Consider the following 14,898-nt stretch of genomic DNA (forward strand, 5'->3'; position numbering starts at 1 on the left):
AAGATATATTTTAGTGCTTTGCATTCGGTGTAGTAATTGCATGGTTTACCACAGAATCATACAGCATAGAAGGAGGCCATTTGAACCGTTGTACTTGTGCCAGCTCTTTGAAAGAGCTATCCAATTAGTCTCACTGCAAATTTTTCACCTTTCAGTATTTATCCAATTCACCTTTGAATGTTATTATTGAATGTGCTTCCACCACCCTTTCAGGCAGCGCACAACAACTTGCTGCATCAAAGAAATTCTCCTCAACTCCCCTCTGGTTCTTTTGCTAATTATCTTAAATCTTGACCCTTAGTTACTGACCCTTCTGCCACTGGAACAATTCCTCCTTAATTATTGTATCAAAACCTTTCATGATTTTGAACATGTCTGTCAAAGCTTCTCTTAACCCTTCTCTGCTCTAAGGAGAAAGACCCCAGTTTCTCCAGTCTCTTTACATAATTGAAGTCTCCCACCCCTGGTACTATTCTAGTAAATCTATTCTGCAACCTTGCTACAGCCTTGACATCCTTCCTAATCTGTAGTGTCCAGAATTGAATGTAATAGCCCCCAATATAAATGGGGACGCTGGGGGCAGGGGAAATCATAGTGGAAAGTAAATCTGTAAATGTGGCTAATGTGAAGGTCATGATGAATTTAATGACAGGATCTCATTTGAATATTTTTATCCATTTCCAAGGTGGTTAGCCAGCCAGTTGACATGCTGGGAGATGGTTGGGCAGGAAGCCCTGCAATGGAAGGCTGGAGCCAGGGAGCGTATAAAGGGAGAGACATCAGTCAACAGAGAGATCAGAGTCAGGGTCGGGGCAAGATTAGCATGCGGTTCGAGGGGAGATCAGAATGTGGGTCATGGGGATAGCAGAGTGTGGGTCGATGGGAGATCAGGGTGTGGGTTGAGGGGAGATCAGAGCTTCGGCCAAGGGGGGAAATCAGAGTGTGGGCTGAGGGGGGAGATCAGAGTGTGGGCTGAGGGAGGAGATCAGAGTGTGGGTTGGGGGGAGATCAGAGTGTGGGTTGGGGGGAGATCAGAGTGTGGGTTGGGGGGAGATCAGAGTGTGGGCCAAGAAGGGGGATCAGCGTATGGGTTGGGGGAGTTCTGAGTATTGATCAAGGGAGATCTGAGTTTGGGTCGGTGGGGGATCAAAGTGTGGGTTGAGTGGAGAGATCAAAGTGTGGGTCGGGGGGGGCGGATATCAGGGTTTGGGGGAGATCAGAGTGTGGGCTGAGGGGGAGATCAGAGCTTGAGCCATGGGGGCAGATCAGAGTGGGGGTTGGGGGAGATCTGAGTATTGGTTAATTAGGAGATCAGAGGGTGGGCTGAGGGGGAGATCAGAGTGTGGGTTGGGGGGGAGTTCAGAGGATGGGTCAGGGGAGATCTGAGCATTGGTCAGGGGGAGATCAGAGTCAGGGTTGGGGGGAGATCTGAGTCAGGGTCGGGGGGAGATCGGAGTCAGGATCGGAGGGAGATTAGAGTCAGGGCCGGGGGGAGATCAGAGTCAGGGTCAGGGGAGAGATCAGAGGGTGGGCCAAGGGGGAGATCAGAGGGTGGGCCAAGGGGGTGATCAGAGGGTGGGCCGAGGGGGAGATCAGAGGGTGGGCCGAGGGGGAGATCAGAGGGTGGGCCGAGGGGGAGATCAGAGGGTGGGCCGAGGGGGAGATCAGAGGGTGGGCCGAGGGGGAGATCAGAGATTGGGCCGAGGGGGAGATCAGAGGGTGGGTCGAGGGGGAGATCAGAGGGTGGGCCGAGGGGGAAATCAGAGTTCGGGTCAGGGGGAGATCAGAGCCAGGGTTGGTGGGGAGATCAGGAGTGTGGGTTGTGGGAGATTGGAATGTGAGTTGGAGGGAGTTCAGAGTGTGGGTCATGGGAGATCAGAATGTAAGCTGGGGGCATGGGGATCAGAATCCAATTGGTCCAATTAATCCCATGCCCCTGATCTTTCCTCAATGCCATTCAAATTTTTATCTTTGCAGTATTTATTCCCATTTCCTTTGAAAGTTACTATTGAATCTCCTTCCACCATCCTTCCAGGCAGTGCAAAAAATCATCACCTTAGAAGAACTTGCTGCAAAAATACTCTTCATCTCCACTCTGCTACTCTTGTCCATTATCTGAAACCAGTATTTTCTATCACTCATTATAATTTTGTAATCTTGAATATCTCCTGAACATTCTCTGCTCTAAGGAGAACAATTTTAGTTTGTCTAGTCTCTCACATAACTGAAGTCTCTCACCCTTGGTATCACTCTGGCATAGGGTTGTTGACTCTGGCTGGACATATCCCAGGAGACATTGGCAGAAGGGCCATCATTGAATCCTGGTAGTATGGCACAAGTGGGTGAGCCCATTTGGTGTGGGCAATGACCAAAGCCCTGGTGTTATGATATGGCAGGTGGTATTTGTCAGGTTGACCAAATCCACAAAGGAAATTGGCCACGCTGTTACTACAGTTTTGCAATTTGCATTTATTACAGGAAGGCTGGTGCAATGAACTCAGAAGTAATGAGCCCATTGCCACTTTTAGAGATTTTAAAGATTAAATTAAAACATTTATTACCAAAATAAGAAAACACTTGAACACACACAAGACTGCAGTTACACCGTGAGAACAGTTCTAAAAATTTCTCCTTAACCAGACTCCCAATTACACACCCCCTTTAAGGCAACAGTCCAAATAGATCCCAAATTTATAAAGTCATCCAGCAGTATTACCTTAAGCACCCACTGGACAATGGACTTCCAAAGGCTTTTAACACAACTGTGGTCATCGGCACAAGAAACTTCTGCAGCGTGGCTAAAGGCTTTTCCCACCAGTTTGTTTCACATGGTGCACCTTCCAAAATCTCACAAGGCCACACCTCACACAGCCTTCGATCCTACTTTAAATATATTTCTCCCTTTTTTGATCTGGAAATTCCATTGTTTCAACTTGCCTTTAGAAGCTACTCTTCCCAGAACATAAAATCTTTCATGTTATCATTATGGCCAAATTGGGAAAAATCAGTGTAATAACCTTGCCTTATTTATCTAGCTGGTTGTAAACATTTTCCAAGTCCCTTTGAAAATCAAACACTTCTCCACTTCTCTAAAACTGAAAATTCCATTCAGACCTTATCTACTGACCTCATCCTAGCTTTACTCATCTCCATTTCAAGTACTTGTTTTACACCTAATTTCTATGATAATATCAACCTTGCAGTCAAGTCGTCTCTTGTTTATTTAAATTAGCCACACACACAGGACCATACACACACACACATAAGCCAGCTTTAAAGTATCCCACAATAATGTTAGGACAAATATGGTAGTTCCTTGACACCTCCATCCTAATGGAAAAACGAATTGTCATAAACTTAAAAGATGGTTTCATTTTCTCAACCCATCTTACATTGCTTACTGCACTTATCAATATACACAAAACTGTTACACTGCCAGGTACATGCATTAACATGACAATATATACAAATTCTTAGAATCAACAGAGATCATTTCGGTCCAGTGTCCAAGGTTAAAATGCCCAATTTCCTTTGAACTTTAAACTCTTGACAAAGCATCTGCAATTAAATTTTCTTGTCCAGTCACATGTATAATCTGTAAATTAAATGGTTGCAGTAATAAACTCCACCTGAACAGTGCACTTCAGTCTTGAAATTTGTCCAGAAATTTAAAAGGATTGTGGTCTGCATAAACAATTATTTCTGATGAATTGCTTGCAACATAAACTTTGAAATTCTGTAGCACTAATGCCTGGGCTAGAGTCTCTTTTTTAATGGTTGAGTATCTGTTCTGATGTACATTCAGCTTCCGTGAAAAATATACTGCCGGCTTTTCAATTCATGTTTCATCTTCTTGTAACAACACAGCACCAATACCTTAATCACTCGAATCAATTGCCAACTTAAACTGCTTGGCATAATTAGGTGCTAATTATTGCCAAAATTGGTGTCATAGTCAACACCATTTTTAAAGTGTAAAATACATTCTGACAATTGTGTGTCCATTGAAATTTCTTGGTCTTCATTAGTAGTTCAGTCAATGGAGCAACCACACTGCTAAAATTTGGTACAAACTTCTGGTAAAATCCACTCTTACCCAGAAATCTCAAAACTTCCCGTTTTGTTGTAGGCTCTAGGAAATTCATGATGACTTTTATTTTCACATCTCTTGGAGCCACCTGCCCATGTCCAACGGTATGGCCTAGATATGTAACTTAAGCTTTTGCAAATTCACAATTAGCCAAGTTCATCGCCAAATTAGCTCTTTGCAGTCAATCAAACAGTTCTTTCAGATATTGTAAATGATCCTCCCACATTTGACTGAAAACCACCAAGTTGTCAAAATAAACAGCACAGTTGCTCAGTCCTACAATTATTTTGTCAGTCTTTGAAATGCTGCTAGTGCACTCTTCACACCAAATGACACAATTTTAAACTGATATAATCCATCTTACAAAAGCTGATATCTCTTTTTCTCTTTCTGGTAATGGTACTTGCCAATATCCTCATAGCAAGTCAATATTTATGATAAACTCTGCTTGCCCCACTTTCTCAATACAATCTTCCAAGCATGGGATAGAATATGCTTCCACTTTTGCTACTGCATTTACTTTTCGATAATCCACGCACAGTCTTTATGTTCTATCCGGTTTCGGCACCATCACAATAGGTGAACTCCAGGTACTGCAACTAGATTGTATGATGTCATTCTGAATCATGAATTCGATTTCTTTTTGCACTTGAGTTAATTTTACTAGATTTAATCTATAAAGACATTGCCTTATTGAAACTGAATCTCACATCCACATCATGTGTAGTTAAATTTGTTTTCCCCAGCTTATTCCCACAAATTTCTTTGTGTAACTGCAATAGCCTTTCCAAATCATTTTGACACTTGTCTGGAAGGTAACTCAATATTACATTTAAATTTTTAAGTACCCCCTCAATGTCCAGTTTCGTTAGAGGAAAATCAATTTCAGTATCCTTCATTTCTACCTCTTTCGCTTTATCTACCACTACTAATACCTCCTTTGGTTGTCTTCCCTGTCAAAGTACTTTTTAAGTACATTTACATGACACACCCTCTGCTTCTTTGTTCTAAAGGAGCATTTATTAAATAAATTACTTCACTCAGCCTCTTTTCAATCCTGCAAGGCCCACTAAGCCTTGCCTTTAATGGTTCACCTGACACTGGTAACAAAACTAACACCTTTTCCCCAGCAACAAAACTACAAGTTTTGGTCCTCTTATCTGTATTTGCCTTCATCACCTGCTGTGGTGTCTTTAAATGTTCCTTAACTAACTCACATGCTTTGTTCAATCTTTTTTGAATTTTGTCACATAATCCAGGAGAGTAGTTTCTGAACTCTGAGCCACTAGTTTCTCCTGAATCAACTTAAATGGTCCCCTCAGCTCATGACCATGGACTAATTCAAAGGACTAAATTCTGTTGATTTATTAGGGGCATCCCCAATAGCAAATAACAAGAATGGAATCGCCTGATCCCAATCCCGTGGCTTTCATCATATTTTTAAAGTTTAATGCCATCTCTCTAAAGTACCTTGTGATTCAGGATGCTAAGCTGATGACTTAAACTGTTTTATCCCCAGGCTGCTGACTGCTTCCTTACACAGCTGTGACATGAATTTCTAACCTTGATCCAATTGTATTTCTTTTGGTAACCCATATTTGGAAAACATTTGGACAACTCCTCTACAATTCTCTTGCTGTAATATTTCATAAAGTTATTGCTTCTGGAAATCTAATAGACACATCCATGATTGTCAGCAAGTACTGATTTCCACTTTTGGTCTACATAATCAATCAAGACCCTGGTAAAAGGTTCCTCAACTGCTTGAATCGGAATTAAAGGTGCAGGATTAATCACTGCTTGAGGTCTTCCTGTCACCTAGCATGTGTGACATGATCTACAGAATTTGCCTACATCTTAATGCAGTTCAGGCCAATGAAAATGTTTTTGTATTTTCGCCTGAGTTTTCCTAATTCCTAAATGTCCAGTTATTGGAATTTCACAAGCTACTCTCAATATTTCATTTCTGTATCCAGATGGTGTAATTATTTGATGTACTACTGCTCACTTCTCATCTGCTGGAATATGAGATGGTCTCCATTTCCTTATTAACACATTACCTTCTGGAATACATTCTGCCTCTGTTTCTGAATAAGCTGTCTGATATAACTTCTTTATTCATGAATCCTTCTGCTGTAATTCTACCAATCTCACTGAGCTAAACGCTTCCACCTCATTCTCTTTAATCTTCTCTTCCTGCACAACCTTTTCAAAGACAGATCCAGCTAATTGGATGTCAGCATCCATCCCCTACCTTTTAGATTCCACTCCCTCCTGTTCCAACCCATGAGTTTGTGATCTCATTACAATAAAATGTGGAAACAATCCAGGATGTTCTTTCCACAACATCTCTGTTGAATGCATCTCCACAGGTTGCTCAACTACAATAGGCAACACCAAGATCTGTGACCCAGCTACATCATTACCTAAGATAAATTGAACTCCTGCAATGGGCAATTTTTCTACTATTCCAACAATCACCTCACCTGTTTTCAACTTACTTTTTAAATTTACCTTCCACAATGGAATAGGTTTAGCATCTCCATGAATTCCACTTATTACCATCATGCAAAACTCCCTGTGGACAACAAATGGAACTATCCCAAACATTAAGGACTGACCAGCCCCTGTGTCCCTTAAAATTTTAATGGGCAGAATTTTTAACTTGGTGGGCAGGCGCGCGCACACAGCCCGCTTGAGTGTAAAATGATGTGTGCTGATGTCGGGCGAGCATCCTGACGTCAATGCGCAGTTGCTTGATATTTCGGTCGGCGAGCGCATGTGGGAATCAGCAGCACACCCACCGACAATCAAAAGGCCTATTAAGGCCATTAACAAGGTAATTGAAACAAATTTTTCGTGGCCCGTCCAACCTTATGGTTGGCAGGTAGGCGAAAAGGCCAAGCGGCCTTTGCATTTTTTTGGAAACGTCATCCATGGATGGGATGAGGTTTCCAACATCAAATAAAAATAAAATAAAAATTTTAAATTTCATTTATAACATGTCCCTACTGATGTGACAGAGTTACATGAGGGGACATGTTTTATAACATTTAAAAAAAATCATTTCTAATTTTTAAAACTCTTTATTTCCTTGAAGCAGCTCTGTGCTTCAAGGAGATTTTCAACGGCTCACTCGCATGCATGCATAAAGCTTGTGCTCGCCCTCTTCCCCCCTCCTTATATTTATTCAGCGTACTGGCATCCACTGCACTCTGAGGTAGTGAATTCCACAGATTCATGACCCTTTGAGAAAAGTAATTCCTCCTCATCTCTGATTTAAATCTACTGCCCCTTAGTCTAAAACTATGGTCTCTCGTTTTAGAATGCCCCAGAAGGTGAAACATCTGCTCTATGTCTACTTTGTCTATCCCCTATAGCCTCTTATATACCTCAATCTCATCCTTCGAAACTCTAGCAAGTATAGGCCTAAACTGCTCAATCTCTCCTCATAAGACAAGGCCCACATCTCTGGAATAAATCTAGTGAACCTCCTCTGAATCGCCTCGAGTGAAACTATATCCTTCTCACTTCTTTACGTATCACTGATCCTTCCTGCTCCACCTGTACACAAACAACTGGTTTTTCCTGCCCCTGGATCTCAGAATCTATAGTATTCTTATTTCCAGAGCTTTTCTATGTTCCAACTACTGCAATAGGTGTTCCCTGTAACACAACTGTGGTTATTGGAACAGCAAACTTCTGCAGGGTGGCTACAGGCTTTTCCCATCACAGTGCACCTTTCAATCTCTTCAGGCTGCACCTCACACTGCCTTCCATTGTTCTTTAAATATATTTCTCCCTTTTTTGATTTGTAAATCCCATTGTTTCAACTTGTCTTTAGAAGTTACTTTCCCCAGAATATAAAATCTTTCATGATATCATTATGGCCAAATTGGGAAAAATCAACGTAACAACCTTGTCTTATTTATCTTGCTGGTTATAAACATTTTCCTTGTCCCTTTGAAAATCAAACTCTTCTCCACTTATCTAAAAATGAAAATTCCATTCACACCATATCTACTGACCTCACCCTAGCTTTACTCATCTCTATTTCAAATGCCTGTCTTACACTTAATTTCTTTGATACAATAAACCTTGCAGACTAATTGTCTCTAGTTTAATTAAATTAGCCGTACACACAGAACCATACACACACACACACACACACACACAGACACACATGCCAGCTTTAAAGTATCCCACAATAATATTAGGAAAAATTTGATATTTCCTTGACACCAGAGACTAACATGTGAAGCTAGGCTGTGTGGTCAGTATGTGAAGTTGTAATCTTGCTGAATCTAGTTCTTGCCTGACATTTATACTTGAACTTCCCACCTCAATCCTTGATCATTACCAGCATTGGAAAAACTGCTTTTTAAAAACTTTAATCAGGTATAATTGTGTCTGGGCACTCACTGGAACTGCAATCAGGAGGCGGCCCTTTAAAGCTGAATCCTCACACTCTCCCCAGCTCAGACCCCAGTCTTTCCGCTTGCATTCTCCCCTCCCCCACCCAACACACTGCTGGGGGCTCCTGAAGGATAATCCCCTGGGCACACATACACACGCACACGCATACACAGGGCAGAATTTCACGGCCCCGTTTTGGCAGGGAGGGGGTCGTAAAATGCGGCGAGCCGTTATAAATCCAGCTGATGACAGCGGGAATGTAAAATCCCGCTGCACACACACACACACACATGCACACACACACACACACACATGCACACACACACGTACACACGTGCACACGCACGCATACACACGTATTCACACATGCACACACACGTACACACATGTACACACGCACACACGCATACATGCACACACACACATATACATGCAAACACGTACACACACACACATGCGCGCGCACACACACACACACACACGCACTGAACGCTGACAAGCAGCCACCTCGGATTCCACTCTCCAGCTGGCGGTGGCCCTGCCTGCTTCCTCCTGATGATTGTCGTCAATGCAACATTTGCTGGTCCTGGTTACAAAGTTGCAGCAAATGGAATCCAGGCCCAGGCAAGTTGCCGGCATATTCTCCATCCCGGGACCAAGTCCTCGCACCCTGCATCTGCTTCCTGCAGAAGCACCTATTCCCCCAACCTGTTCACACCGCACTCATCTCACAGGCCAGTGAGGGCAGCTGCTGAGCAGTTGTCTGAGCCTCCCACCGAGCAAACCAACACAAAGCACATGGCAGTTGCCATTCCATTACTCATGCACAGTCTTCTTTACAATTACATGTGAGAGCTTAGTCTTTCACCTTCTCAGCAGGAAAAAACAGGCAATGATGTTTATGAGCGGATTATGCGTGCATGACCCACATTAGTAGCAGTTTATGACATATTAATTAATTTATTTAAAATAATGTTTCAAATTCTCCCAGATTGCTTTCAATTGTCACTGGGACATTGATGCCGGCACCAGGAGACTCCCAGCCATTCAAATTGGCAACCCTACTCTGGTAATTCTGCTCTATACCCTCTCCAAGGCCCTTGCAACTCCCCAAGAGATTGTAGGTCCTCATAAAGGGAACTGATTGCTAAGGTCATGCTCCCCTCATGCCCGCCCTTAGCTGTTTGCCATTGTTGTATGTTCCTTCTCCTTTTCCTGCAGACCCCCATCCATGCTGACATGGGCATGTGTCAGAAATATGTAAATTAGTTAACTGTGCTCTAAACCTTGATACTCTAGCTGGGGTCAGCAACAGAGACTACAGGGGCAATGGGAATCCCACAGAACGAGTCTTGGAAATTTTGGCCTTTGATGTTGACAGGATATTTAAGTTCATCACATCTGAGTGAGATCTTGTTCTTAAGGCACCTAAAAATAATGGTGTTAGTCTAGGCTCATCCCTGAGTCAGAAGCTCATGGATTGAGGCTCAACTCCAGACACTTGAGGACGCAACACAGACTGACACTCCTGAGCATTACAGTGTGAGCGTTCCACTTTTGGAGGTGCTGTCTTTGGGATGCAATGTTAAATAAAAGCCCTGTTCTCTCTGAGTTAGATGTAAAAGAATGCATGGCACTAATTGAAGAATTATGAGGGAGTTCTTTGTGTCCAGGCCAATATATTTTCCCCAGTGAAACAGATAACCTAATCATTGCTGTTTGTGGGACTTTGCTGTCACATATTGATTGCTGTGTTTCCTACATTACAACAGTTAGTATAATTCAGAGTACTTAATTGGCTGTAAAATGGTTTGGAATGTCCTAAGGCAAGAAAAGCTGTACATAGCATTTCATCTGAAAGACACCACCTCTGACAATGCAGCATTTCTTTTGATACTGCACTGTCCAATATTGTGTGTCTCCGGAGTGGTACTTGAAGCTACACATTTCTGAGTTGAGGACCCTGCCAGTAAGTCAAGGCTGGCACTGAAATAACAAAAATAAAGGGAAAGGTTCTACTCAGAGAAATTTAAATTTCTATTGTAAATGAGTGTTTTTTTTACTTTTTTTCATCCATAGGTGTTCCTGCTGTATTCGTGGCAGCATGGGCAAGTGTGAGAGCAACTCTGGCAGATACACAGTACGTACAGCAAGTTAACATTTGCCTGGAAAATCTGTGAGCCTCTTAATAAGAGCGAGCACAAGAAAATATGAAAATCTAAAGCAAAAAAATGTCATTCAGCCTGCTCTGCCCTGGTTCCATATATAACTATACTATGTAGACTGCCCTCTTTCATGATTTCTTGATCCCCTACTTAGGGACACCCCTATTGAACATTGGGACAGGGGTAGGCCATTCAACCTCTCGCGCCTGTTCCCCCACTCTATTAGATCATGGCTGATCTGTACTTCAACTCCAGTTATCTCCCTTACCTAACAAAAATCTATGGTTTCAGTCTTGAAAACCTGGCATCCTCAGTCTTTTGAGGGAAAATGTTCCAGATCTCCACTACCCTATGTGTGAAAAACTGCTTCTTGATTTCACTCCTAAATGGTTTGACTTTGATTTTAAGGTTGTGTTTACTTGTTCTGGATTCCTGGAGCAAACAAAATGGTTTCTCTGTATCCACCCTGCTGAATCTTTTTATCATTTTATGCACCTTGACTAGAACCACTACTCAACCTTCCAAACTCAGGAGAATACAAGCCAAGTTTTTGCTACGTATCCCTTTAATTTAACCCCTTATGCCCTGCTATCATTCTGATGAATCTGGGTTGCACGCCCTCAAAAGCTAGTATATCCCTCCTGAGTTGCGGTGCACAGAAATAAATATTCCAGATTATTCTAGAATGTTTTAGCTGGAATTAATCCAAGACACTGTACAATAGAAGCATAGCTTCCCCCACTTCGTATTTCAGCCTCCTTGAGATAAAAGTCAACATTCTATTTATTAGTATCATTTTGATTTATTTCTTGTACATACGCAATAGTTTTTATTGATTGTATCTCTGGACACCAAAATCCTTTTGCTTGTTTAGATGGGTGTTAAAGATGCTGTAGCAGTATTTTAAGAAGAATCAGATTCATAAAATATTACAACACTTAAAGAAGTCATTTAATGCAGACATCCTGAGATCCTGAAAGGTGCTGTACAAATGAAAGTCCTTTCCTTCCTCTCTGGTCTGTTATCTCTTTATTGCATAATGGAAATATGTGCAGGAATTACATATATAGTTCGAGGCTTCCACCAATGCTCTCCCTCTTTCTCTTTCTACAGGTGCTGGGATCTAAGTGCTGGGAATTTAAAGCTGATTTATCAGCTACCCATTCTGGCAGCAATATTGGTGAGCTAGCAAAAAAGAAAAATTCTCTTCTCCCCATTCTGAAGTGGATTCCATTGCGTCAGGTACCTTCACATCCAATAACCTTCTAAATTCATTTAACAGGATCTGTTACTTTTTTTCTTCCAGGTTAACTTCATGCTTTTCATCAATATTATCAGAGTTCTAGCCACAAAGTTGAGAGAGACCAACGCTGGAAGGTGTGATACTCGTCAGCAGTACCGGTAAGCTGCGGGGCACATGACTGGTTCAGATGAAACAGGACCTTCTATAAGGAGAGATTGAGAAGGTGTCTAGTATGGAAATGGATGGGAAAGTGTCATTCTGAGACTGAGATTAACACGTTTTGTCAGATCGTTGTTCATGGACTTTATTTTGCTTTTGCTTCCTATTACACCTGGCTTGTCAGTGTCTGAAAAAAATATATAAAAGAAGACTCAGAGCAGAATTTAATGCCTCATTCTGTGGCACATTTAATTGGCTGGGAGGGTGGCAGGTTTGCCTCCAGATGTTCCTGCCTCTGCTCCAATTAAGTCAGTTGTGGGAAGGCTTGTGGATGGCCTTCCTGCCACTCCACCTCATCTTACTGCTGCTGTACTCAGCCAACAGCGGGTGGGGGACTTGTCATGCTGGAAGCTCAATAAGCAAAACCTGTCAGGTTTGCTTGCAAGATTCCGGGCAGTTCCTTATTCAAATGTACTCAGTGCTTGATCAAAGGACCTGGCATCAGGAAGAGAGAGAGGGGGGGTGGTACCACTGCGTTCCACCCCTTGCCCTTGCCGTCCAATCCCTCCAGCCTCCTGCATGACAACCAGCCTGTGATTCCCCCTCCTGCCAGCACTCAATTGTGACCTGTGTCCCTCAGCCAGCCTGGGCCTTGGGTGATGGTACCAGCAGCAGCCACTGCTTCCCCAGTGGGGCTGCTGAGCAATGCACAGCTGCTGGCCTCTGATTGGCTGGCATATCTCAGAGGCGGGACTTCTGCCCTGTGATATTTGATCCTGAGGAAGGCCCGCTGGTACCCAGCTAAGTGCCTGATTGGCATTTAATGTGGCGGTCTTCCTCAAAGGAGGCAATGTGGGACTTTTGTTGGCTCTCCATCCAGCAGACAAGATTCCCGTTGCGTTCATTAAATACTGCCCTAAGTCTGTATCTAACTTGTATTGTTCCTGACCACAAAGTATTTTAAGAGACAGTTTTACCCTGACACCCAACTACACACACTTCCTTTTGCAGTCCTTCCACCCACCCTTGCACCCAAAAGACACAGATTACATTGTCTGTAACTGCAACATTGCATGCTTCCTCATTCCCTTTGATCCCTCTGGGACCTTTCAAGAGCTAGTAAACAATGTACTTCGAATGAATTGTCAGAGAGAATCTTAGTTTAAAGTCTCTTCTGACAGTGGTTAATCCTCTCGTCTCTGAGCCAGAAAGTTGTAGGTCCAACCCCTGAGACTGTATAATTTAGTCTGAAGGTATGCTGCATCATCTCTGATGCTGCCTTTCCATTGAGGTATTGGGGGGAAATTAGGTGACATATCGATAGAAGCATTTGGGAATGTTTAGGTGGTGAGGCCTTGCCTCTGCCCCCTCTGTCCACTCTTTTCTCACCTACCACATGTAAATGACAGTGGGGCTGAGACACTGAGGATCCCACCCTGCTCTCTGCTATTGCTGCTTCTGGCTTCCAGAGAGGCTCCAGGTTACGATGGTAAATACCCAAATAGATGGTTGACTCTTAGCTGCATTCTGAAGTGTCCTAGCAAACTATTAAATTGTATCAAACCACTAACAGCATATCAAGGACACGGTACCTTCTCAAGGGCAACTAGTGATGGGACTGGAACTGCCAGTGAAACATCCAGAGAATGAATAAAAAATAAGAACACATTTAAATGCCTTTTACATTACGTTGTCCTCATCACTGATCTTCCTGGGTAACTAATACTGCAACTGTATTAACTATTACAGTCCCAAGGAAGACAAATACAAAACAGAATTAAAGGTATCCCTTTCATAGAATCATATAATGATACAGCACAGAAGGAGCCTATTCAGCCCACTGTGCCTGTATGGACACTTTGAAAGTGCTATCCAATTAGTCCCACTCCCCTGCTCTTTCCCTACAGTCTGTAAATATTTCCCCTTCAAATATTTACCCAGTGCCCTTTTGAAAACTATTGTTGAATTGGCTTTTACTACCCTTTCAGTCAGTGTATTCCAGATCACAACAACTTGCTACATTAAAGATATTCTCCTCCTCTCCTCTGATTGTTTTGCTAATTATCTTAAATCTGTGTCCTCTGATTTCTAACCCTTCTGCCACTGGAAACAGTTTCTCCTTATTTACTCAATCAAAACCTTTCATGAATTTGAATTTATCTGTCAAATCTCCAAATTTCTCTCCTCCAAGGAGAACAACTCCAATTCTCTAGTCTCTCCCATGTAACTGAAGTCCCTCATCCTTGGTACCATTCTAGTAACTCTCTTCTGCAGAGTACTAAGTGTGATGGCCAGAAAGGAACACAGTGGCCTCAATATTTACAGGGAGTTGGGGAGAAAGCAGGGGTCAGAGTGACCAGATTTTAACCAACTAGCCCATCCCATCTCCTGCCCATTGTGGGGGTTTTAAAATTATCCCCACTTCTCCAGCTAGGGTCTAATGAGTGATTTATAAAGGTTTAGTGTAACATCCTTGCTTTTGTATTCTATGCTCCTGTTTATAAAGCCAAAGACCCCTTACACTTTTTTAACAGCCTCTCAGCTTGTCCTTCTACTTGCTAAGATTTGTGTGCATACACCTCATGTTTTTCTATTCTTGCATCCCTTTTAAAATCGTAACATTTAGTATAGTTCTCTTAACCCCTTTCTCTGTCTTTTTCTAACTTATTCATCTTTGCTTCCCTCCTTCTTGCCTCTTCTCCCTCTTTTCTCATTCTACCTTTTCCTGCTCTCGCTATTTCTATCTCTCTTTTTGCTTTCTTTTGGTAAGTTGTATTAAAGGGAAAGATTGATCTCCTGTCTAATTATGTATCCATTTTGTTTGG

General features: G+C 42.5%; 1 protein-coding gene across 1 annotated transcript in view; it reads left to right on the forward strand.

The window, feature by feature from the left end:
- pth1r (parathyroid hormone 1 receptor) overlaps positions 1 to 14,898 on the forward strand; it is a 94,943-nt gene that overhangs the window by 65,470 nt on the left and 14,575 nt on the right. Inside the window, exons 9-11 of the mRNA XM_041189297.1 lie at positions 10,586 to 10,646; positions 11,785 to 11,851; positions 11,978 to 12,072. Of these exons, the coding sequence (XP_041045231.1) occupies positions 10,586 to 10,646; positions 11,785 to 11,851; positions 11,978 to 12,072 (223 nt within the window). The remainder of the gene's footprint in view (positions 1 to 10,585; positions 10,647 to 11,784; positions 11,852 to 11,977; positions 12,073 to 14,898) is intronic.

Source organism: Carcharodon carcharias, chromosome 6, assembly GCF_017639515.1.
Source record: "Carcharodon carcharias isolate sCarCar2 chromosome 6, sCarCar2.pri, whole genome shotgun sequence".
In the NCBI taxonomy this organism is placed as follows: Eukaryota; Metazoa; Chordata; class Chondrichthyes; order Lamniformes; family Lamnidae; genus Carcharodon; species Carcharodon carcharias.